The 26,084-nt window shown below is 42.9% G+C and overlaps 1 protein-coding gene across 4 annotated transcripts; it reads left to right on the top strand.

The window, feature by feature from the left end:
• Positions 1-1,222: 1,222 nt before the first annotated feature.
• pbx4 (pre-B-cell leukemia transcription factor 4) lies at positions 1,223-26,084 on the top strand. 4 transcript variants are annotated; one of them, XM_040189872.2, is made up of 10 exons: positions 1,223-2,195; positions 4,658-4,771; positions 6,285-6,358; positions 17,734-17,978; positions 18,827-19,017; positions 19,195-19,330; positions 19,582-19,738; positions 20,928-21,031; positions 21,790-21,876; positions 22,768-26,084. In XM_040189872.2, the coding sequence occupies exons 1-10, from the start codon at positions 2,011-2,013 to the stop codon at positions 22,855-22,857; spliced, it is 1,383 nt and encodes a 460-aa protein (XP_040045806.1). In that variant the 5' UTR covers positions 1,223-2,010; the 3' UTR covers positions 22,858-26,084. The 4 variants fall into 4 exon arrangements, with proteins under 4 accessions (XP_040045806.1, XP_040045802.1, XP_077939786.1 ...); XM_040189868.2 differs by lacking the exon at positions 20,928-21,031; XM_078083660.1 differs by lacking the exon at positions 4,658-4,771 and having other exon boundaries at positions 1,236-2,195.

Here is a 26,084-nt window from a genome sequence, read left to right as displayed (position 1 = left end):
ACAATTGCATTATACAATGTTGCTTTAAACATTTAAACCACTCAGTGTCCCAGGCAAATGGCATGTTATTCATGTTTGATTTGAATGCAGTCCATATTTGGATAAAGGTGCCTTGGGTGTGACCAGCCACCTGGTTTGAAAACTACTTTAAATAAGAAATAAAAGGATGGTTCTTTTTTTTATTATGTATGAACACTTTTTGTTCTATCTAACTGCCCACTTTTTATATGATTGTAACTTTGGTTGGAGTAGGTTTAAACTTTTTTTAGGGTTAAAAATCCCGTAAACAACATGAAAATGTGAATTGTGACTTGCAGCCTATTATATGCACATGCAAACAGCAATTACTGTTTATGCTCGCTGTATTCTCTATTCTTGTTGTCTCTAACTTTAGATTGATTATCTCCCGATTGTGGTAGATGGATGTGTGGAGAGTCAGCATAAACCACTGCCAGTTTGGTCCTACTCCCTCATGCACACCCATCATCTCTTCTCAGTACAGCAAGGCTGGCTGCAGCTCTCCTCCACATCCATTCAGCCAGCCATTCGTCTTGGAAAGCTGTCTCTCCGATCTGAGTGATAAACTACAGCAGAATTGCCCAGTTTGCAAAAAAACAAGGACACTTGTTTTCAATCTGTGCTGTCAACATTTTCATACCGAAAACTGATGGGATGTTTCATTCATCGGGGGTTTAAGACAAGAATGATATTCTTGTGTAGGACTGTTTTGCTTTGTGGTGGAATATTGGTCTTTTAAAGACGACATATATATATATATATATATATATATGTGTGTGTGTGTGTGTGTGTGTGTGTGTGTGTGTGTGTGTGTGTATAAAGGTCATTAACTTTTACACAAAACCTATGAAATTACACTGATTCTATGTGAGCATATGCATTTCACTACTTATTTTCTCTCATTCAACACACTTGAGGATATAAATATGAAGTGGCTTGTTGAATTCATACCATGCTGCATTTTCTCAATAAAACAATCGTTAAAACATGTACAGTGGCAGAGACTTTGATCATTGACACGTTTACAACCGTATGTAAGGTGATTGAAGTGAGATCAACTAGCACACTCTCCCCTTTTAAATGCCTAACAGCATTCATTTAAAAGTTTTGTTTGGAAAACATAGCATGTACGTAGTCTCACCGTACATTAATCGAGAAAGGGGTTTGAACCGATTATACTACCAAGCAATGCTGATGACGTAAGGGGCTATCCATTTGTCATGGCCGCACTAGAGGAAAATCCGGTCACCTGGAGGAATAATACAGATATGCGCTCTTAAACGCGGCGTTACATAAATAAAATCGATGCACTGGACCAGCTGATGTAGAAATGTATTTGCATTAGACGCATTTCTAAATGAACCCACTGCTGCGGGGCGCTGTGAGTTCAATGGTCAACGCGACGCACGCAGCTCGCGCAGCACAGAACGTCCCACATACTCGCGCGACATCACCAACAACAATGGCAAACGCGAGCCGACAGACCCGCACGCTCCGGCGCTGAACCCACGTCATATTTATAGTTTCAATTTTTAATTGGCCTTTTTTTAGTTGTTGTAGTTTGGTCAAGGCTGTTCGACTACTGCTATTATTCCTCGTTAATTTTTTTTTTTTTTTTTTAATTTCGAAAATGTGCGAGGCGCTGTTGGCAAGCTCACGCAGTCCGTGCGCGCGTGTCCCTGCTGCCTTTCTGCTGGGCTGCGGCTACTAACCTAGCTGCCTCTCACTCGGTGGTTAGCTAACGTTAGCCTGGCCGCGTTTATTGACGTGAGGTGCGGGGGGGGGGGGAAACACCAGCGAATGTAAAGCGTGTCCGCGCGATCCGTTTCATGACAACAGCCCGTAACTGTTTTTTAGTCGTTGCTGTTGGTTACGGCGAGAAGCGTCGTATGGTTTGTCGTGGGATACACTTTGCTGGCTAGCTAACAGGCTAGCTATTTGTGGGTGCTCTTCGGCTGAGGGAAACGGCGAGTTTTTTTTTTCTTTCAAAGTATGGATGACCAGACCAGGATGATGACGGGTCTCACCGGACTCGGTGGACTAGCACAAGCCGACGTCGGTGACCCGGACTCGGTCCGGAAACAGCAGTCCCTCGGTCAACCTCAACAAGACATAGGGGATATCTTACAGCAAATAATGGCCATCACCGACGAAAGCCTGGACGAAGCACAGGCCAGGTAAGAAAGGCGAAGAGCCATTTTCCACACATGATAGCTAAGCTAAAGTGCGCTGTGTGTGTCTTATTTTTCCTTCCTCAAGAGCTCAAGCTTTTGTGTGCAACCTTCCCGTAGATAAAGGCAATGCGAGACCTCAACATTTATGCAACTTTACGTTACACTGTAATCCGTTTGCTAAACCGGTTCCTGCGTTACATTAAGCGTAACTTGAGCGTTACCGTGCTGCTGTAGTTCGGAAGGTGGTTCTTTGTTACTTCAAATCGTCCTTTTATTGTCTGCTGTAGTTTGTAAACACGCTCGCTTGTTCGAAAAAGGGCGATGACGTTTTTACATAATTGGTACACGAATGAAGGGTTAAATAAAAAAAAGTTATCCTATCGAGCTTTTTATAATGGCCGTCTAAAGTGTGCATAACTACTTAACTAACGTTCAAGCTGTGTTTCCAGGAATCGACCTTTTAGTACAAAATAGTATTTTCAGGCCACAGGATTTCATTAGCCCCCGCATAAAGAAAACAAATCCTACATATTTTATGAGTTTGTTTAATCCTTCCATTGGCTCGTATCCCGTTGGTGACGCAAATTTCGCTTTCACGCCAAATCAGTTGCTGTGACTTCAAAGAATATGTCGTCAACACACTAAACGCTTTTTAAAACGCCGCATGTTTTGGGAGGGAACACGGGTTTATTGGTCATATCGTAAAAGCTTTAACAAATAACAAGTAGCGCCATGGCAAATGAGTTTAGCCTAATTAGAACAACATACATCTAATACGACGATAACATTGCTCATTGAAATGCAAATGAGCCGTAAGGCTGTTTCCCAATTGTCCCCTTGTAAAGGACCGAGTGCTGTCCGTGAAGTCATTCATTCATTTAAACCTTCTGTTTATGTTTGAGGTATTTTACGGATCATCATTTTTGAGGAGCATACGTTGCAGTGAATAACTGACCTGCACTCATTTGCCATGTGGCTTCAAGGAGCAGTTTGAGACGAAGCCACAGTATTTCAACAATAGACAACCGTCCACTGCGAGACTGTGGCCACGGCGTGATGTGTCATTAGCTAGTGATTTTCCACCCCAACATTTGACCACCTGGTTCTCTTAATTAATTCACTCCTCTTTCGCTCCCTCCCTCCCTGGTGTTCATCCTTTTCATTGTGTGCTGGGTGCAATCAATTCTCCTATAATGTGTACGCGACTGCAGCTGTCCGCAAATCGAGTTTCTATTAATGAGATGGTGGTGAGGGGGAGGGATGATGCTACCAGCAGCTTATGAACACTGGGATATTACTTTTTTTTTCAATACAAGTTTTGAGGGCTCAATTAGATGTTATTTCGTTGACAAACACTTTTGGACACTTTTGAATACACTGTGTTTAGTTTTGGTATCTGTTTTACTGTGCATGTTTTTTTAGTTTGTATTTTAGATCTTATTTTATATTCTATTATTAATTTAAACTGTACATTATTCTCCTTTGTTCCATATATGCACCACCCACCATTGCAATTCCTTTGGTATGTCCAACATACCTGCAAATAAATGTTTCTGTTTCTAACATGCAAATAATTTTGCTTTAAAATTTTTACTGCATTCTAATATGTGTTGTCTTTAAATGAAAATCCTGTGTGGCCTCTGAAGACCATTTATAGAAGGTTGATCTATGGCTAAACAAATAATGTGTATTTCAGTTATTTTAATTTTTAAAGGTACATTTTAGTGTAGGAAGTCCCAGCAGGCCCATTATTGGACGTTAACAGGCTACTCTGAAAAACTAATTAAAGGTGTGGCTGTCTCGGAAGTGCCAGAGGTGTCCTTGCTGTGTGCTTGTATTGATTTAAACTCCCACACAGAGCATGTCCTCTTCATGCCATATATGTGCAAGATTAATACTAGAAACGAATGCAGCCGACTGGAAGTTCAGTTGATACAAATTGTGTGGCATGTACAGTGCAGTTCTTTGCTGTTGGCGTGTGCTCAGTTCGTATATAATCAGTGACGGTATGTTGATATGATGCAGACATTTGAAGCTTTGTTTATCATTAGCTAATGGACTAGTTTGCATTACGTGTGGAATTGTTAGGCTCTGTGCTAATTTGCTCCTCAGGTTTAATTCAGGTTAAAAGCATCAAACAACCAGACTTCAAGACTGCACTTTGTCTGTTACAAATACTTTCCACAATACAGAGCAGAGCAGCTGGCATGACCCAAAATGTACAGTCTTTGTCATATCCTACTTAACTCTGGCCGAGTTTGTCACCCACACATAAATCTTCTCCTCGGTCATGGTCCAACAGTTACTGTGTGTTGGCTCCGGTGTGAGCATGACAGCCTCGTCGTGCAGGGTGGCAGTGTGTTGGGATGGGGAGTGGTCAGGGCAGTGCAAGAACTCGGTGTTGCAGAGTCCACTTCCTGCGCACCATCCACCCTCATCCTCTCACCCTGTCGCCATATGTTCAGATGCTGGCCAGAGGAATCGCCGGCGCATTGGGGTGGATCAGACGACCCCACTGAGGGAGGGAGAGCAGGGGGGGGCATGGCAGGGGGTGGCCTGCCACTCAACTTCCAGCACAGGTCAGTACAGGACCGCATGAGCACCTCCTTCTCCCCCTCCTGCTCATACCCTCCATGCTGAAGGCAGCCCTCCCCCAACTCAATCCAGCAGTGACAGTATTGGTGGACAACATTACATATTTATTGCTAGACACATAACTCTTACATCAAAGCGCCTCACAGAATAATCTCACAGAAAGGCACTCTTCCATGGCCCGCAGTGGGAGCACAATAAGCCCGTCACCATAGTCCCCTCATTAATACTGCAGGGAACATTCACAACTGGAATTGGTGTTGCGGTCAGGTGTGGCCAAATCATGTTCATCTGTGGTTGTTTTCACCTTGTTGTCAGTGTTGTTTGGAAAAGAAATGCTTTATTTCGTTGTGATCCTGAGGTTCTACTTGTTTCATTTCCCCATTCATGCTCATCAGAAACTGAAGCCTTGCTGGTTTTGTTTTTTTCCTCACGTTTGCACTTTTTCAATAACCTATTTATGTTTTTACCACTGTTACCTGTTTTTTCAATAAACTATACTTGTTGGGATTTGTAAAACTATTAGTAGAACACATCAATACAAAGTGTTTTCTGCAATCTTTAGAAGTAGTTTTAGAAAATGGAGGGTTAACACCAAATCATATATTTTACAAGATAACCTAATTTTACGACGGCACTGCAAACAGTCACACTGTTACTAGAGTTAAACAACACCCCTCTGACAAGCACAACAATGAAGTAACATTGTAAGCTAGATAGGTGTAGCATGCTTGTATTACATGCTTAGTTGGATTTTTTACTTGGGTTAGGCCTTTCTGAATGTAATAAATGTTTTAAATGCATTTGTATATGCACTCTGCACTTGTGTAATATCAGGAAACATTTATTGGCATAATATGTCAGACATATGTCCGAGTATGTGTGAACTTGATGAACAATAATTACACTTAGACTATAGTGCCATTTAGGATCATATTAGGAACGGAGAAGTAAGCTACATGGGCCTGTGTGGGTGCATTTGAATTAGCGGGATATTTGTAGTAGTCTGATTTGATTACGGTGAACTGTAGAAGTTTGTCCCTTTCTCATTTTAATTGGCAATAAAGAGAATGTTTTTTGATTAAATTGAAACTTAATCCTAATCCGCTTTATCAAGTTACCATCTACTTTGATGGTACAGGTCTTTCTGTAAGATTTAGAAATGAGATTACTGTGTATTAACTCCTGGAATCTGGTGCTCGGTAATCATGACCTCAGGTTTGTCACCATTACACAGTGCAAAGCATTCACGTCTTCCTAGTTTCCGATTGACTCATCGGGGCTGTTTCTGCACTTTGAGTGGCATTGGACCACTCAAAGTGCATTCAAACAACATGGCTCTGTCCTGCTGTGTTGCCCTGTTGAAATGCTGTATGGATAACACATCCACCTCCTGTACCTCTTTTTATGGGGGAGGACATGGAATGACTTGAGATAGAGGTCTGTTTATCGTAATCCTCCTCGCTCTCTCCCTCTCTTATTCCCTCTTCTCTCTTACAGGAAGCATGCCCTGAACTGTCACAGAATGAAGCCAGCCCTCTTCAGCGTTCTCTGCGAGATCAAAGAAAAGACGGGTGAGTTTCTACTTCACTCGTTATCTTCCTGTTTTCCAGTCGGCACCGGTTCTAGTCCAATGTTGAGATCTTTTGTACCTGGCGCCAGGTTACTTTTGAGTAGCCTGGCAGAGAACTCTATTGACCTTATTGGGTGTGATTTAGCTGCATGTATTGTTTATGCTTTGGTTACACATCATTTGTAATACGCATTACCGATTGTTGTTTTGTCCTCGTGACTAGAGAAACCTAACCTATTTTGACGGCTGATCAGACTTTACACTGGAACTAATCTCAGTGGATTGGTGTCTTTTTGACACTTGAATCAGTAGAACTTGCTGGAGAACATGCCGACCAGCCGGAGTTTACACACTTATTTATCCGATGGCAAGCGGAGTAACTGAATTCAGAAACACACTTTGCATTTCTCGGATGGTGCAACCAACAGGCTGCTACAGCTGGTTGAATTGGACTAGTTGACAGCAGGCACATAGGAAAACTACACTGGGGTTATTGCTTTACAGTCAAACTGTTACGCTATTCCAGGTCAAAGAGCGGTTATTTTCTCCCACATTATTAAAACAACTATAAGACACAGGTTGGGTGATTGTGTATTGGGAATAAATTGATACACATATGAATGCAGTATCTTCTTATCTTTTATATTGACAATATAAAAATCTCAATTTTTCTCTTACACCTAGAATTATTCTATGTTTACATGCTTCTTATTCTCATCTTGTTAGCTATTCAAGTCAGCTATGTGACAGATTCTAGTGTGAGCGCAGGCGCAGGCATTGGATGGATGGCAGATTAATGGTTGTGGTAGTGCAAATGGGGTGCGTTTTCAAATCCTCTCCCTCTGCAAGTCTCTCAGCGTTGTGTTTTTCTCTCTTCCAGTGTATCTTCTAACAGCAAACCTCTTTGTGTTCAAATAGAATTTGAAAATGCTGCACTGCTGCCTGTTGTGGCCATTTGTCAATAATGCATTATTGCTCTCCAGTGATTGGACAAAAGTAAAGGCAAGGCTAGAGTGAATGGGGCAGGGTACACTGTTTCCCAGGCAACCAGTGGTCTTATTTACCCTAATGCCATTCACTTTGATTTTCACATTTAGTCTCCCAGCAAACTAGAGTGTCTTGAGTATTTTTGCAATAAGCTGAGCAGAGAAAAAGACAGACAGGGTATAGATGTAGCTTAACAAAAGATTCATGCCATACGTAAGCTACAGAGGTCTTTGGTTCGCATGTACTCTACTGGCCATCTGCCACGATGTGACCTCCTATCTGCACCGTGTACCTGCTTTACCATTTCACTGCTACTCCATCAGACCCCCTGCAGGCCTCATTATGTGCCTTTGGAATGTGACTTTGCTTCTCCTCAGTGCAGCTTGTGGAAGACCCAATCAGTAGTCCTATAGTATCTCCACAGATTTTCTGCAGTCTTCTTTCACTAATAAACATGCACTTGTGTCTGCACACCCACATACGCACTGTGTCTCTCTTGCACACAGGCGCGCACACACCGAAAAAGGATAAAAGCTAACTCTGTCTTGGGTCTACTCTTACTGCCTCGGTCTTGTCCTCTTCCCCCTCCCTCCCTCCCTCCCTCCGTTTGCCTCGCTCCCATTCTTGAAAGAGAAGACTTGCTCTGAACTCCGGGCTTTGATATGGTAATGTAATGGTGGAGGACGGGAGGTGGGTTGTGGGGGATGGGAGGTGAATTCCTCTGAGTGCTGCAGTTGGTTAGATTGTTTTCATTGTAAAGGAAATGTTCTGCGCAAATGCCAGTACCCCCCCCCCACACCCCACCCCCCGCCCCCTCTCCAAAACCCTCCCGTTTTTAAAACAGTGCCTGCGTTGTCCTGAGCTCTCGAGTTAAACACCACCTCCGTCTGCGTGAAATTTGATTCCTCTTAATGCGTTTATTAAAGATGTACTCCCAAAAACGAAATGTAAGCAATTGGAAAAAGACAGAAAAATGATCAAAGTTGAGAGCCAGTGGCTTTGCTTCAACTCCGTTCTGTTCCCCCTCGCTCTCATGGGTATTTGCTGTAAAAATAGCTCTTGGTGCAATGGGACAGCTGATGCCAAAATCTCTCACAAGCCACTGCAGTTACTCTCAGAAGTTCTTCATTAAGTTTGGGTATGTTTTGAGGCATTTCTTACTTTTATGCATTCCTGGTGCTTTACACACGACAACAGTGAATCTGTCACTCACTCAGTCTGTTCTGTCGCCCTGCTGAAGTCCTTCTCTTTTAAGCCTGAAAACACCCAGTTGTTTATTTTTGGACAGATTTAAAAGTAAAGACTACTTTTCGTCAAGCGGCATTAAAGCTTTCCAGTTGTTGTTTTTTTTTAGCTCGGAGTCTCTCCCTCCTCCCCTCAGTTGGATAAGTTCACACCCCCAACACTTGCCACTCATCTTGATAAGCTGTCTGATAAACAACTCTGTGAGATAATGCTGCTGGATGGCTTTGTAGAGATGGTGGCTAGATCCTTACCTGTGTAAAACTGAAATGGCTTACCTCCGTGTCACACCTTATTAATGCAAATCAATGTCAGACAATTCTTTTCTCATGCAAGTATCTAAAAACCACCACCCATACAGGCCGTGTATCCCGCAGCAGTAGTGAGGGTTTAATAACAAGTACACGCTGGCCAGCAGCCAGCAGGATGTTAACTTCAGCCGGTAGATTGCTCTGCTAGGTGTCCTAACATTGTCTCAGGCCGTGGGTATCTGCTTTCTGGCTCTCCCACAGAAACTCAATGCTCCTTTGCGTTATCTGACCAGCCCCTGACTTTTGAGAGGCTTTTGTAGTTTATTCATCAGATTGATTTGACTGATATTTTAACAATATTGGATGGAAATGTCTTATTTTTTCGAAACACATATAAGCACCAAAATCTCCCGTCGGCACCTGCCGCCAGAGCCAGCAACACGCAGCTAGTGTGATGGCAAAGCAGCTAGCTGACAACCCGTCATCACATCCCGTTAACGTTATGAGAAGATGGATGAGTGGCGAGATTAAGCCTACTGCACAAACTCGCTCTGTGGTTTGTGTTTTTCAGTGCTATTCCTGCTAAGATGTTTAGCATACGTTAGGGTATTGATAATACATGGGTATTATGTATTTTATAATACATGGGTATTATCAATGGTTACAAATACGATTTGAATCAGTTCATCATCATCAAATGTAAGAGCTTGATTTTTAGAGAAAGGTTTATCTGAGTGGAAATCCATATATTTTCTGTCTGCCAATACACTATCCCAAAAGCCTTTCAGTTAGTCACTAAGCTATCACATCAGGTTATATTGCTATTAAGCAACAAATGTTACAAATGCTCCTTTGTTGTCGTAACGTAGTAACAACCTGAGTGGTGTCCTTGCCCTGCTGTGGCAAGGACAAAATACTATTTTGGCATCAAAATGGTTCCAATTACAAGCTAATTGAATCACAGCATAATTATATTTGTAAAAACAACAAAGAAAAAACAACATAAAAAGTCACACCTGTGTGTTATTTCACACCCTAGAAACCTTTTAGGAATCGGATTTAAATTGTGTGTGTGTTTATTTTAGATGCCTCGCATTGGTTGACAACAAAATATCGCACACACGTGTTGTCCTGTTGGCAGCACTCTTGGGAAAAAACCTCTCCAGCTTTACCATGGATTTAGATGTTTGTAGTGCACAGGCTTTGACAGACCACAGTACATGAAGTCTAGTGAATGACATGCCTCATTAAAGCAACTTGATTATTATTAGTTCTCAAAGAGCCCAATTTGGAATAGAGCCATAACCTTTTATGAGTTGTTAGGAACCTGTGGGAAGTCTTATTATATTTTTATGATGGAAAGCATACATTGCCTTTTAACCCAAAAGCAATAACAAGATGAAAATAGTTTGTGGTAGAAATGTGAGCTATGTGAAGCTACCAAACCTGCGTTGTTGGTTTTACTATCTGGTTTAAAACAAGAACAGGTCATCCACTTTTGTAATGCCGCACCAACCTTTCCCTCGGTCAAATCCTCTGCTATTCTATTTTAAACAGTGAGTTTTATATTTACGAGCACCAGGCAGTGGTGCTGGATTATCTCGTCGGCTTTTCAAGATTCTCTGTTGTTTTTGTGGTGTCCTGCCACTCAATTGTTTTTTTTCTCCCCCGGCCTCTCTGCAGAAGAGAACGAAAAAAAGATAGTGTGTTGGGGGGTTTGCAGGAGCGATACAGGGAGATTGATGAGGCAGTAAGAGCAGGAGTAATTACTCGATGTCCATTCCCCAAGCCAGATTGGCAGACGGCTAATATCACACAGACCCCTGGCCCTGACAGACACACCACCACCACCCCCACCACCCAAGCCAAAGTGGGGAGGTAGCGCGCCCCAACCTTCAGCGGGGGCCTAATGGTGTGTGGGCCAAGTGATTTCCCCATGTGGTATAATTCCTGTAGGAACTGGACCTCTGTATATTGATGAGGGAAACGGCTGTCTGCAGTGTTTTTAGGATGGGGGGAAAATGTTCACCTTAAAGACGGCTTCCGATTTTGGCTTTTTTAGTCAGTCAGTATTTCACAGAGATAGGAAGAGAGATTATAGGAAGAGGAGGGAAAACGTGGGTCAACAATGCAAAAGCATTTGGCCATTTGAGTGCTGGAAAACCCCAAAACCCCCAAAACCCATGCCATATTTCATCGGGGTTCCTTACCTAATTAGAAAGGGCAGCAAATAAAACCAGCGGGCATACTGGTGACAGACATTTGAAGAATTTTAATTGGCCCAAGTGACGGGATAAGCACCGTGTTCTGCACACGTTATTTTATTTTGAATTAACAAATGTCCATGAATTTAAGCCCCAAAACAAGAAACAATGAAATATCAGTGAACAGTATTGGTCAAGGATGGCCCACCGAGAAGACTCCTACCGCTTCATCTCATCTGCTCTTCCTCTCAGCATGTCTGTGCCTCTCCCATTGCTTTCAGGCTTTACTCTTAAAAGAAGGCCTCTCTTTAATTAAAGATATGTAAATGTGTCTCAGCTGGATTGCATTAGTTTGGTGGCGGTGGGGTGGGAGAGTGCCAGAGCCTCGCTCCTAATCCTGACTAATTAAGGATTAATTACAATTGATGGGAGCCTTCCACCCCTCTGCAGTGGTACATATTAGTGTCCCAGACAGTATGTTTGTGTATTTCTCCCCATGTCATAACTGCAGGGGCGAGATGGAAACATCAGGGCTGGTGAGGGAGGGGGTTTAACGCTATGAATATGGTTATAATGTCAAAGCCCATGCTACTTCTGAGCGTGTGGCCCTCTTCATCAGTATTGATGGATGGATTTATATAGTGATACTGTTTGCTAATGCAGAGTGAATCCATATTCTAGGAGGATACATAGTTGGTTTGTGTTTCGATCCGTTTATAATATGTCTATTAATTTATGTGTGCACAGGTTGGAAGAGCAAATTAAGAATACCTTTCTTTAAAACCAATCTTGTTTACCAAATGTTCTCCCTACTGATACTACAGATATACAATTGACACAATGATTTTATACCACACTAAACTTCTACATCGGACCTGTGCAAACTAACCGTGTAGCCTCGGCTCTCTCCTGCACCATCTGACTGTGTCATAATGCTTGTTCACTTGTTATAAATGGCCACTGCTCTTCTGATCTATCGCTTAATTGCCACCTAATTTGCATAACAGTGCAAATTAACGACCTCTCAAATGAGCGTTCATTTTTCACAAAGTCTTTAGGAGCTCCTTAAGAGTCTGTGCTAATGAGCACAGGAGGCAGCTGGCCCGATGAGTTGACTGGGGGAAGTTGCAGTGCTTTAACAAGCCTCCTGCCTAGGTGCTCTTCGTCCTCCTCTTCCCCCCTGTGACATTTCATATTCCTGCTTCCTTCTTCCCTTCTTTTTTCTCTGTGTGCAGCAGAATAGGTCTAGTCTGGGGATATTACGTTGGTGATGTAGTGACCGGTGCTCACCAATATTTCATTAAAAAACACATTTGTTAAAGCACTTTAGTGCCATATTAACACCAATAATCTTCTATTTCATGGTCACCTAAAATGACCACCAATGACTTACGTTTGAACCCTACGAACGAATGTCAATATTCTCTACAACTTGTTAAATACGGTCTATCTGGATGAATTGGCGAGTCCCACACTAAATGGACACAAGTCCAACGTTTTACAGACGCAAATGCACAAATCATAACCTTCTGAGTGTAATGCTTTATTTTAGGGGGTTTAACTCTTAATTGACTCTTTTTATTGTATATGATGTGACTTACTTTGACACATTTCTTTTTCTACCTTTATGGGCAAGAATTTTTAAAAAGAAAAGAAAAGTGATTGGTATTTGTGAAGTTAAAAATCAAAAATTAACTATTGGAATATTGGAATTGGAATATATGTATTTTCAATATACGGTGTGTGTGTGTGTGTATGTGTTTGTGTGTATTTTAGGGTTATAGGAACATTCGTCATAGATCCTTTTCACGCTTTGTCGTAAATAGATCAATCCTTTAGTGTGTTTGTGTCTTTTTGTGACGTTGTATTCGTGCGTGCAAGGGGGGGGTACAAGTCATCGCTCGAGTGTCCAAGTCTCTTTCTGTAGTTAATTAAGGGCTGATTAATGATGTGTTGAACTGAAATGTTGTGTTTGCACAAGGTGTGAGTTCTCAAATTCACACCTTAATCAGACCACACTGTGTGTGTGTGTGTGTGTGTGTGTGTGTGTGTGTGTGTGTGTGTGTGTGTGTGTGTGTGTGTGTGTGTGTGTGTGTGTGTGTGTGTGTGTGTGTGTGTGTGTGTGTGTGTGTGTGTGTGTGTGTCAGAGTGAGGGGCCGTGTGCAAGAGCACTCTACCCAAACAGATGCTGATTAGCGTGAGCTGCTTAAAGTAGCAATGGACAAATGGATTAGGCTCATTAAGCAGACTGTACTCCAAAAAAACGCCATTTCAGCAGAATTAAGTACACGTTTTATGTCACAGTAGATATATAGTGGTACCCAATATCTATCTGGCAAAATCGATGTCCGGACAATCCTTCATTTTCAACGGTGTATTCGGCAATTACCCTACGGCAACATTTGATTTACACAAACGCCTTTTTGGAAACATATTCTACCGAAACAACATGGAAAATTAAATTACTCCGTGCACAGAAAAAGTTGTTAGTAAAAGTTGACATTAATTGACTGTTACAACATATCATTTTGTAAAGAAAGTGCCCCTGGCATCAAGGTTCCTTCTCATATTACTAAAGACGGCTAATAATGATGTCAGCACATTTGCATTTTACATGTAAGGTTGGTTATTATCGGTCATAATAAACTCAAAGGGTTTGGGTTTTCTCGCTCTTCCACTTTCACTCTGCCCAATTAATCGGAAATGTGTCTTCCGTCAATTAATGCGCACGATTGACTAGTTCTTATGTTGGAAATACTATAAAACGCTGCTGCGTATTAAATTGCGGGTTTACTTAACCAACAGCAAGGAGGTTATTGAAATGTTTTTGGAGAGCTGCTATACCTGTAACAGAAATACATTGCTGACTTCTGCAGCTGCAACGCTGCCGGAGTAGAATAGAATTCTCATTTTAACGCAAATATTTTGTCAATTAGCAGCAGAATGTAGCACAACTTTCAAGTGAACGCATATCTCTGTTCATCTGATCGTCGGGTTCACCAGATCAGCTTCCAGCGCAGAAGCCGGGTTTGTCGTGTCTAGCAGTCGCCTCGCTGCTCTGTGGCTTCTCGCTGATCAACATCGAATCCACACCGGCCCGCAGGAGGAAGGGAGGCCCGGGAGAACCAGGACTGTGCTTAGCAAACCGTCAAACACCTGAAACACTGCCGCCTTCGTCCACAGGAACCGCCAAAATCAACACACAATAAAAGTTCTCTGTGATCGCTGTAAAGGTTCCTATTTTCCGTGACCTGTTTCTAGACCTTTCTTTTTCTTCTTCTGCAGACGGCTTTAATGCGTAAGCGGGGTTTTACCTCATCACACCTCCAGAGCTGCAGTTGAGATTTGTTTTTGTTAGGTGAATTTGCATATTCATGTAGCATAATTTCATTGTGAACTTCATCGATCTACGGCTCATTCTCTCTATCTGAATTCTCCGTCGGTAATGAAAGGAAAAAGCCGATGTTTCCACAGTCCTATCTTTACTCTCTTTCTGGCTCGCTGGTACGTCTGCACTCTGGATTCTGTATATTTCTCTCTCTCTCGCTGTCTCCGCCTCTCTCGCACATTTCTTCTCCTTTGACTCCCTTTTTTCAATTCTCCTTGGTTCTCCTTCTACCCTTCCTCTCTTTACCTTTTTCCCCCTTTTTTTCCCCTTCTCTGTCCTCTCTCTCTCTCTTTCTCTCTACCGCTCCCTTGCTCTCTCCCAGTGAAAGGCTGAGAATACCCAAGGGAGCTGATGCAATTAAAATGCTAATCCTGTCTGTCTACAGAGAGAGGGAGAGGAGGGAGGGATGGGGGGGGGCTGACAGCATGAGGGATTGCGGCTCACATGGAGAACTCGACTGAAATGGAGAACAGAGGGAGGGGGGGCATTGGGGGACGTTGGTGGGGGTGCGCTGAAAGGGAGAGGGGGGGAGGGGATGCGTGTTGGGGGGGGGGCAGAGTGAAAAAGGGGGACGCTAGCGAGGGGAAACGACAGACAAGGATAAAGCTTGTGTTGTGAGCTGAGCAATGATATACTGACTACGTTTAAGTCTTATCTCTCCCTATGTGTGGAAGGCATTACAGTTAATGTACAGCACCACACTGCTGGGCAGGTTGTTCACCCCTACCTGCACCGCTTCATGCGTTGTGTGTCGTCTGCACTGCACACCGTTTCCACGTTGGCTGTGCAGAAATGAGAATGATTATGTATGCAGTGAAAGCCCAGCTGGATAGCCTGAATATTTCATAGTATATGTTGCTCGCTCCGTCTCTCAATGCCACACAGCCCTGCTAGGGTGGTAGCGTGTGCATAATAGTGTGATTTCTAAGAGCTTTGGATGCAGGCTTGCGCCTTAAGCTGTCTTCTTACTTAAATCTGCTTTTTTTTCCCTTAAAAAAAAAAAATCATTACCTACAGCCCTTTTTTTTCCGTCGCTCAGTAACAGAAACATCCCAGCGGCGATGTGAGAAGCTAGTTGATCAAAACGCTGTTTGGATTTTTGCAAAACAGCCAGCCGGCTCTGACCTGTAGATCTGTGTTATTCTTCGTATCTTTAAGGAGTGTCATGGCTTGTCTGTAACTGGAAGACACTTTTTAATCATTTTTTATTCTGCAGCAATGTCATGTGTTTTTTTTTTTTTTGCGCAGTATCGTAACTCAACAGCTGCTATAATACTACAAGGCCACTAGACTGTGCATGAGTGCAATTGTGGGTAATCACAGCTTAATTGGAGTAATTAGGGGAATGTAGGGGCATTAGGCTACAGCTGGGGGCCATAATGAGGAGTGGGGGCAAAGGGGAGGAGGGAGAAGCTTCAAGAGCCACAGTTGCCTTCTTCGCTGTTGGTTAGTTATACTTCTTAGTGAATCCCGTACTGTGAAGATCAACCACGCACTGCAAACGGTCAGAACGCCCCCCACCTCCCGCAGAACGCCACGCGTTCAATCCAAACAAAACCGCCATCCGAGTTCAGATTATCCGCGTGATCATGTAGACTCAACAGGTACAAAACAAATACCTCTTGATGTTTATGTCTGTTGATGAATAAATAAGCCAGAGTTTATCAGTTTAGGAAGTGCAGAGATGGCTGGTGACTGACTGAAAGGAATGGAAAAAGAGGAGGGAAAAGAGATGGGCGAATCAGGGTCATTAGTTCAGGCGGCTGGGTCTGCTGCATTCCTGAGCCCTGAGATGGGGGAGCAGCAGAGCAGGAATGTGCCTCGGAGAGTGAGGAGACCTAAGCCGAGGCAAAGAAAAAGGCAAGAAGGAACAAGAAAAAAGGGGAGGAAAAGTTGGACGCTCTGCAATAAGAGGCCTTAAATGGTGGAACAAACTCATTTATCAAATGAAGTTTGAGAAAGCAAAAAACTCATCTGGCTCCAAAGCAGTTGGAAACTTTAAGCAAAAGTGTTTGTGCCCTCATTTCTTTCACATATGTTCGTACTGTAGTTCACATCTACTCATTTGTTAGCTCGGACTGCTCCTCAAACCCTTTTTCAAACTTTTTCTCCCAACATGACACTTCAGGACAGCTTTGACACAAACAGAGAATCATAAAATTCTAGAGGTTATTCTAGCGAGAAAAGCTCTGAATGAGTGAGTTCATTCATGCACCCCCTAACCTTTGATGATGAGCTTTGACTAACTAGCGTAATCCTTAAAGAGGACGAACGTGTAACCCAGTTTCCACTGGGATTAATCTTGTCACCCATATAGTTAGCCCGGCGCCTTCAAAAGCCTGTCTGGTTTCAAAGCTGTTTAGATTGGCCTTTGCCTCCTTAATTAAGTGTCCAGTTACAGAATCAACACGCATGTGGAAATGCTATTGTGACTGAACCAATATCCCACAACTCACATTTTAAAGCTGTTTTGAATTCATCAAAAGTTGACTCCCTTTTGGACATTTTCACTATTGTACACAACGTTGAACCAGTGATATCCTAGTGCTATTAATTCTGTTTGTATATGCTGTAGGACTAATTAATTTAATCATCAATTATTTTATAGTGATTTGTTTTAAGATTAATTGATTGATGGTTGAACATGTTTATTGTGATTTTGACCATAGTTTCAACCTACCTTACTTTTTTAATATATAATAATTTTAAAAGGGTTAGGCTCTGAAGAAAAGATGGGTGTCTGGACTAAACTTCTCAGGAACATAGTTGTGTGTGTGTGTGTGTGTGAGAGAGATGGGTGCACCGCTGCAGGCTGACAGAGGTCCTGGTATAATGCAGTGGTGGAGAGCAGCAACTGATAACTATACTTATGGCCACTGGGGCTCATAGTGACAGCACATGCACTCCCATTACTGGTCCCATGCCTCATGCCCTTATCTCTGGCAGCCTGCCACAGAGGGACCACACTGCCCTCTGCTGCTTATTTAGAGAAGTTCAGGCTCATTGAGAATTCAGCCAGGCACCCATTGCAATGACTCAGGGGAGAAACTTGACTGGGTTTTGACAGGACTGCACTTCTTTGAATTTTAGCTGTGATAAAGTGTCTTTCCGTGCACCTCCAGAACCCACAGTATTAGCCTTCTCCCTGAGGGGGACTGTTTGGTCTGTCAGTTAAAAAAAAAAAACCTTTAACCAACAGATATTCAATCTTCTGGAAAGAGCAGAAAAAATATTCAATTTTATATCAAGGTAAATTCTGACCTTGCCCGCCTAACTCGTGTACTTTCTCTCTCCTTCTGGCCAGTGCTGAGTATACGAGGTGTGCAGGAGGAGGACCCCCCAGATCCCCAGATCATGCGGTTGGACAACATGCTGCTAGCGGAGGGCGTGTCAGGACCGGAGAAGGGTGGAGGATCGGCTGCAGCGGCTGCAGCTGCAGCAGCAGCAGGGGGCTCACCTACGGACAGCAGCATTGAACACTCTGACTACAGAGCCAAGCTCGCCCAAATCCGCCAGATCTATCACTCTGAGCTGGAGAAGTACGAGCAGGTGTGTGCGCGGCAGACAAAGGATGCACTGTTGGCCTTTATTTACCTACTGGTTATATTTAGGCCAGTCAGTTAATGAGAAATGTAATTTCCTGTATATCGGGTCTTTGTCACTTTGTTAACTATATTCTTGCACAAAATGAGGGGAACTATACAGTAAAATATACAGTACTGTTGTACTGGTAAGATGTGATTTCTAAGGATTGTATTCCAACAATGTCTCACTACAAGAGTAGACTGTTTTTATGTTTTTGGTTATTTTAATTACTATAATCAGAATGAACATTTATTAAGGGAACATTAAGCACATCAGGCTTGTGGCAACTGAGAGTCTGCAGGTATCATTCATACAAACAAAGAGTATTCAAGGTTACTTCAACTTTTCACCAGCCAGTAGATACTCTTTGACAACAAATGCTTCAGTCTAGTTTGAATCAGCATCTGGACTCTTCCCTTCTCATTGTGCCTGCATATGTACTCTAAAGACCTTTACAATGTTCTTTACTTAGAGTATACAATGGAATAAATCGAATCACATGCAAATAGTTCATTGTTGTTATAAACAAACATTGCCTCACCCTGTCACAAGATGAGTCATTTATCACTCATACTGGTGTATTACTGTTGTGGTTTTGAGAACCACTTCTGTATTTTGGCTTTAGTTTTACTACACTCACAAGAAAAGTGTTGTGATATTTCTTTGACAAGATGAAGGATCAATGACAGGACTCCGAAGAGTCAGACAGCCGCGGCATGTCCTCATCAAAACCATGTCATGGCACTAGACAGAATCTTTTTACGGTGGTGTTCAACTCCTCCTCCCTCTCTCTCTCTCTCTCTTTGGTCCAGGCCTGCAGCGAGTTTACCAACCATGTAATGAACCTGCTGAGGGAGCAGTCTCGCACGCGACCCATCTCTCCCAAGGAGATCGAGCGCATGGTGGCCATCATCCACCGCAAGTTCAGCTCCATTCAGATGCAGCTCAAACAGAGCACCTGCGAGGCCGTTATGATTCTGCGCTCACGTTTCCTTGACGCCAGGTGTGTGTGTGTGTGTGTGTGTGTGTGTGTGTGTGTGTGTGTGCGTGTGCGTGCGTGCGTGCAATGACAGATTCTTTCTATGAGTGACGAAGTGATCTGAGCATGTTGACTTTTTGTAAGACTCACCATTCAATACTTTGTTGTTCCTAATCTCTCCTCTTTGTGTGTGTGTGTCAGACGCAAGAGGCGCAACTTCAACAAGCAAGCCACAGAGGTGCTGAACGAGTATTTCTACTCTCACCTGTCCAACCCTTACCCCAGCGAGGAAGCCAAGGAGGAACTGGCCAAAAAGTGTGGGATCACTGTGTCTCAGGTGAATTGCGGGCACCGCTAGTATACAGGACCATTTTGAAGCTGATGTTACGTCTCTTTTTCAAGATCCGTTTCACTACTTCCTTTTATAGCATCTTTTCAAATGCTGTTTCATTTTGCTGTTTCATTTTTTAGAACGCTGAATAGAGGAACTAGAACTAGATGATATGTCTATTATGAGGGGGGTTGCAAAAGCTAGATCAGGCAAAGAAAACACAGAATTTGAATATCCGATATCCATCCGTCCCCCAGGTCTCTAATTGGTTTGGCAACAAGAGAATACGTTACAAGAAGAACATCGGTAAGTTCCAGGAGGAAGCGAACCTCTACGCAGTCAAAACGGCGGTGGATGCTGCCAATGTGTCTGCGCAGGCCAGCCAGGCAAACTCTCCGGCAACACCGAACTCAGGTACTACGTGCTCCTCTTTGTCCACGCACAACTACTACTTCTTATTGACAGCTTTCAGTTCCTCTACACATACTGGCCGTCTGACACACCGCTGAATCCCATTGGACCAAAATGAATCTTTACATTTTAAGTAGGGCAGCTGTTTATGTTGGGGCCCACTTTCACATTCTGTCAGCAAACTTGCTCTCAATTATTGGCATCAAATAATAATTCTGAATAACAAAATAGGAAATGATTGTAATGTATTGTCCCGGCACAAGGGAGCCAGACAAAGGACTGTCCGGGATAGACTGTCTGACCCTTTATTTTAGGACTCTGGTGCTCGGAAACATTATCGTTTTCCTCCTCTGGGACCACGAAAACCGGAAAGCTTTAAGATAGTAAGAGTGAGTCACTAATGAGCACATGTGTGCAATGGCCCTTAGTGAATTTATGTTTAGTTAAAACGGTTTATTTTGTGCATCAAACCAAATGTATATGGTTATGGTGCGAGACGTGCAAAGGATGCAATATGACTTTTATGGTTCTCCCGATTGAATCACTTCACTGAATAACCGTATGCAAATGTTTACCAGATAATTAAAGACATATAAACACTTTGTACATCTTATCTCTCTTTACAAAGAAAATTCTTTCTGTTGTAAACATTTATTTCATGTGGGAAGGGATTTGAATGTGGATAAAGCTGACATCAACACAAGCAATGAATCCTGCTGTCGGTCTGTTTACTGCAGCCTTTATTCTCCCACAAAGTGAAACCCCCTCGTGTCGGCCACTAATGCCAAGCCGACTGGACTTTAGCCAACGACGATGGACAAAACCACCAATTGTTGGAAACCCAAACGCGTCACCTTAACTTTTCCTTTATACAAACCCCAAAGTGTAATCCACAGAGAAGGTTCTGCAGCTGTAAATTATGTTTTTGACTTTTGAAACCCCTCCTTATGTCTTGTTTTGTTCTTTTTTTGTTCCAGCTGGCACACATTTAAGCAGTTGCTGTGTGCAGCTGAAGTCAGTCCTTCAGGCTTGTAAAATGATGAATGACACTGGCTGAGAACATTGACCCGTATATTGAAGCTGGTTATTAAAATGTTCTTCTTCAGTCTATGTCCATGACCAGTGGTGACCTTTTGACCCTGTGGTTGAGCTGATTGGATATTGGATATATATATATACATATTGCCTGCAGGGTCACCGGTGTCATACAGTTTGCCTAACACAGGCGACGCCTACCTCAGCCTGCGTTCCCTCAACGGGGAGGGTCTCAACATCGCCCCCTCTCTACAGCCGCAGGTATGCACTGAGGACGGCTGAAGAGTTGACCTCAATGCCGTTGATCCCCCCCCCCACCCAGAATCCCTGGATAGCTACCCTTAGCGTAGCTCCTTTTGCCCTGAGATCCCGTCCTGACTTTACCCGTGACCCCGTCCACTCCTACCCGAAGAAAACACACAACCCTTCTTTGCCCTGAGAGGCTTATGGCTCCACTCTAGAGGAGTAATGTCAGTTTGTTGTACGTTCTTCTAGAGATCCCAAGGCCGTCCCTGAGACGCTTGTAGTTGTCAACATCGAGCTGGAATATCCTCCACCCCCCCCGCCTTTGTAGTCCTTGTTTTCCTTCCTTTTCCACACATTGCTCCATCCTATCTCTCCTTATGTTCCCCATCTAATGTAGATGTCCTCAAACATGTTTTTCTGGAGGAGTTCACATATTTCTGCTGTTTAGCACAATATAGAAAATAGATAAATCCTAAACCACAATACAAGACTGTAGTTCAGTTGCAGTCTGTCATTTTGTTTAAATTAGATTAACACTGTTTTAATCGAGAGTCGTGACGTTAATAGGGGAGGCAAGCAACAATATTCAGTGATTGCACTGACTGAATAACAACCGTTATTAATCAAAACAAGGTCACTAGCAGCAGAGCGGTCCGTTAAACTGAGCGGCTCTAAAGCACCAAGCAGATATTTGAGGACATTCCTCGGTCCAGGCTGTGGTTAAGATGAAGTTGAGTAACTGCTACATGTTGTGTGTGTTTGGTCTCTTGAAGGTGGATACCCTGCACCGTGCTACACACCTGACGGGCGGCTATGAGGAGCTGTCGGGTAGTGGCCTCTACACCCCTCATTGCCTGGATGTGAGTAGAAACTAAAGCTGATTAATACGTCTGCATTAACACCCTGGATACTATAAACCATGAATACCATAAATATGCTTTAATCAGTTTGCTTGGATTTGATTATTTCTTTTACATCTACGTTCCATTTAGCAATTATTTAAATGGCACACTGAAATAATGTAATTGAAACCGTTCAAAACATTATAATAACTGAATGTTTGCATGCACTTGATTGGGGAAGTAGATAAGAAAAAAAAGAACCGAAATAATCTCCACTAGATTTCTCCTGAGCGAAACAGAGAACCAGTTGTATGAATATAAATGCATGCATACATACTCTTTGAGTAAAGTGGTTACTTTATTGCTTAAAACACGGTTGAAATAATAGCGATTTTATCTGTACCCATTAGTTAAAGGAGGGCCCGATAAAAACTGTTGAAAGTGTACCAGATTCTGTGTTTGCCATTTAAATTGTTCTGAATTTAGTTGTTTGTAAATGTGAGCGCATTTTGTGACAATTTTAATAATACTGAAAATATTTCAAATAAGAGTCAGTGGTTCAATAGTTTTTATTTTATAATCTAATTTTAGCGGTGTCCCCTCGGCGTGTCTCACGCTCTCGTTGGCCGCAGCTCGCCGACAGGTCACGCGTTTAGCTGCCTGATGATGCATCCACAAGCCTCCCGGCTCGCGTCATTGAACAGCGAGTGCCGAGCCAACGGCAATGTCATTCCTATCATTAAATTCCGTGATTCCTTATGTTTTTCCGCGTGGCTAAGATCATTGGGCCCCAGCCAGTTTGCCATCTTAAAGCTGCATCATTTAGCCTGTAAGCAGAAATAAAGCTGATCACTAAGCTCGTTCTAAAACGCCTTCATGCAGAACACTCTGCTTTCTGACTGTTTGCAGGCTAACAGCTGGCAGGACACCACCAACCCCCACCCGGTCACCTCTCCCCCCGGTCCTCCTGGCAGCGTCCACTCCGACACCTCCAATTGATTCGGTGGCTCTCCCGGCCATCGCTGCATTTCCACTGCGGTCCGCTCCGACCACCATCTTCTGTCTTAATTTTTCTCTATTCCCTCGTCTCTCAACTGGACAGCAGCACATGGCCGTGCTCGCATTTCAAAAACACACACACACACCCACACACGCACGCACGCACACACACACACTGTGCTGGGACAGCGGCAGAGCAGTTAGGAGTTCTCCCTCCTCCCAACAGCTCCACTTCAATGCTCGAAGCTCCGTAACTCCGAATAAGGCCGGGGTGGAGCTTACTGATGCTGAGACTGATAAGAAAAAAACCTGTTTACTATCACGGACCTTTTGAAAACCACTGACCCAGCTGCGTAGATGGTCACGATGTCTGCACATTGTGTATATGCACGTTAACTTCACACAGTACTCCCACCGCTTATCCATGTGCCGTCGGCCTCCACACTCAGCCCTTTGCTTTGGAAAACTGTGCGTGATCGCCTGTATCTCTTGCAGCCTCTGCGTTTGACAGCCAAACTATCGATACGGATCACCGGGGGAGTTCTGCTCACCTTGCTCTTACCAAAGTGCTGCCCAAGTAGTTCTCAACATCTGTCCCTACGAGATCACCCTCTGCCAACTCAAACACGAGACACTGAAATACCCTGGAGTCCTTTATGGCTTGTGAATAAGTGAATAACTGAGATCCATAACACACACACACCACAACCTTTCATCGTCGTTTTCATAGTGGGCTGACACAAAAGATGTGTCGAGCACAACAGTTAGCATCCTTGTTATGGGTGTCTCTACCTGTGAAAGGGTAGTAAAGGAGATCACTGTTCTAACGGTGATAATAGGGCTGGTAGGAGGAGGAGGAGGAGGAGGAGGGGGGGAGGGCAGAGAGGAGAATATCTTTGGTTGAGTGGATGTAACTAATAGCCCTTTTTGTTGCTAACCAATAGGGGGTGTTGGTAGATGGCTTGTAGACTTTACTTCTTGCTTTCTGTCCACTACTTTATTTGATTGTAGGCTATTTTCTAATGCTGTTTCACCAAGAATGCACCAGCCGCCACCAAAAATGAGCTCAATAAAGCATCTGGATGACGTTAGGAGGGTGGAAAGATTGTGGGGCATTGATGTGTTATTGGGGGACAAATGTGACATGAATTTAGAAAAGTGACTGTCTTCCATGCATGTAGGACTTTTAGGCGTGATATTATTGTTTTCATTTAACCTTCCAAGTTTCTAGCTTCGTTTTTATTAACAAAAAAAAAAAGAATAAAGGGTATAATTATTACAGTCAGACCAAAAAGGAAAAGTGCATCATGTATTGCTCTGATGTGTGTGTCTCTGTGTGGGCGTGTGTACAGTGTTCTTGGGACGTCCTGGTCTAACCGGCCCTCTCACCTTTAGTCAGCGTCGGAGAGCGCGGCTGCTCGCCGCCAGCCAACGACTCGCCGGCTTCAGCTCAGATCGCCCCGTGTGGAAAAACTTTATAAGCTGGTGAGCCCACGGCGACACACTGCAACCTTCTGTTGTACCAAAAACCAAAAATGCCACGTTCAGCGATGTAATAATGCTACTCTGTGTGTGTGTGTCTCTCTAAAGTCGGTGCACAGCAACCTTTTCAGTTGGAGGAGAGGAGGGAATTATATTTGTATCTGTGTCTCTTGTGTGGTGTTGTCATAACTCAAGCTTTTTTTGTGGGGGAGGTGGGGGGGGGAAGGATGGAGTGAGGCCTGTCATTTGATTGTGAGCATAGAAGGGATCCTCCCTCCCCCCCCTCACTCTTCCTTTTAATACCTTCCGGTAAACCCACAAATATCTAGTTTTTACTTATGTGGCCAGCTGGGCGACGGCTTCTCTCTGTTACCAAAAAAAAGAGGAAGCGCTAAGTGTAGTACAACTCTTGACTCGTGTTTAAGACCAACATGCTACATTTTGGGGGGGATTTTAATTCTTTGGAACTTTTTTATACATTAACGGTTATGTGAATAACAAAGCATTTTGATAGTAAGGTAAAGCCTTATGAAGATTTAAGTGTCAGTCGAGACCATATGTTACAGAACAAAAGCTCATGAGCTGCTCACATGTGATATCCTGCATCTATTTACTTGTTTTTACTCATCGCAGTTCATACGACTGTATCTTATAACGTTATCGCCACACCAAATGATCATGCCCCTTCCTTTTTCTACCTGTTGTAATGGATGTCACTGTACAGTTTGTGTAATGTTTCAGTATTTTTTTTTCTTCTTTTATAAACTTTGATGTTTTGGTTGCGATGCCAGTTTTATTTGGCCTTTGTCACAGGATTCACAATAACTATCAATTTTGAATATTATTTAGTACTTTTGTTACATAACCGGGTGGCAATGTGGGGTTTACAGACGTACCCGTTGGTGCTGTGGATGGACTATTGTGTGTATTTTGCCATATAGATCTATGGATCCTATTAGCTTCAGTTTTTGCAGTTTTCCACACGCAGCAATATTTTGAGATCAGAGGTGGCTAAATGTTTTAGAAACTATTGAATAGGTACATTTAATGTGGTTAATTATTGGGCAAAGAACTTGAAATGTATCAGTACATGATGAGGAAATGCATTTGAGCTCGCAATGTATAATTCTGTTACCGTACATTCACATCCAGCTGAAAGGACGTGATTATATTTTACTAATTACTTTAGTTGCCGCCTGGAGCAGAGGACAAACTTTCCCAGTAAAGCCAATGGTTTACAATTTGTCATTCCCCACTTTAAAAATAACTACTGCAATAATATTCATGCATATACACTTGACTTTATATATATATATAACCAGACTTTATTTTACTGTTAATGTTTAAATCGTAAGTGGCAAATACTTCCACAGCACCAAATGGTTTCTGAAACCTTTTGTTTTCATTAGTATATTTGTATCTCTCCTCTTCCCCTTGTATTTACCCCTCTCTACCTCTGTCTTTCCATTTCTCTTGTATATAACCCCCACTGTTTTCAGACCTGTGAGTCTGTATGAACTCCTTTTATACCTCAACTTTAGAATTGTTCTAGAAAGAGTAAAACAAAAAGGAAGAATATGACAAACTGTAGTGTTATTAGAAAATTAATAAAATGATTTAGTGTGATTTTTTTTTTCCTTTATTTTTTCTTTTTCAGTCTTTCATTTCAGATATTACGAGTGTTTCATTTTATAATTTGTCACAAATGTGATAGTCGAACGTAATAAAAAGGAGAGATTGCACCA

The sequence above is a fragment of the Gasterosteus aculeatus genome, chromosome 11 (assembly GCF_964276395.1).
Source record: "Gasterosteus aculeatus chromosome 11, fGasAcu3.hap1.1, whole genome shotgun sequence".
Taxonomy (NCBI): domain Eukaryota; kingdom Metazoa; phylum Chordata; class Actinopteri; order Perciformes; family Gasterosteidae; genus Gasterosteus; species Gasterosteus aculeatus.
Note: the sequence above shows the minus strand (reverse complement) of the source record. Positions and strands in the feature narration are given on the sequence as shown.

What these genes read in the sequence shown, in the direction of transcription:
- pbx4 (XM_040189872.2), top strand. Translation starts at nt 2,011, where the DNA reads ATGGATGACCAGACCAGGATGATGACGGGTCTCACCGGACTCGGTGGA. An exon ending in CCACTCAACTTCCAGCACAG is followed by an intron (nt 4,772 to 6,284) that starts GTCAGTACAGGA and finishes TCTCTCTTACAG; the next exon opens with GAAGCATGCCCTGAACTGTC. An exon ending in TCACGTTTCCTTGACGCCAG is followed by an intron (nt 19,018 to 19,194) that starts GTGTGTGTGTGT and finishes TGTGTGTGTCAG; the next exon opens with ACGCAAGAGGCGCAACTTCA.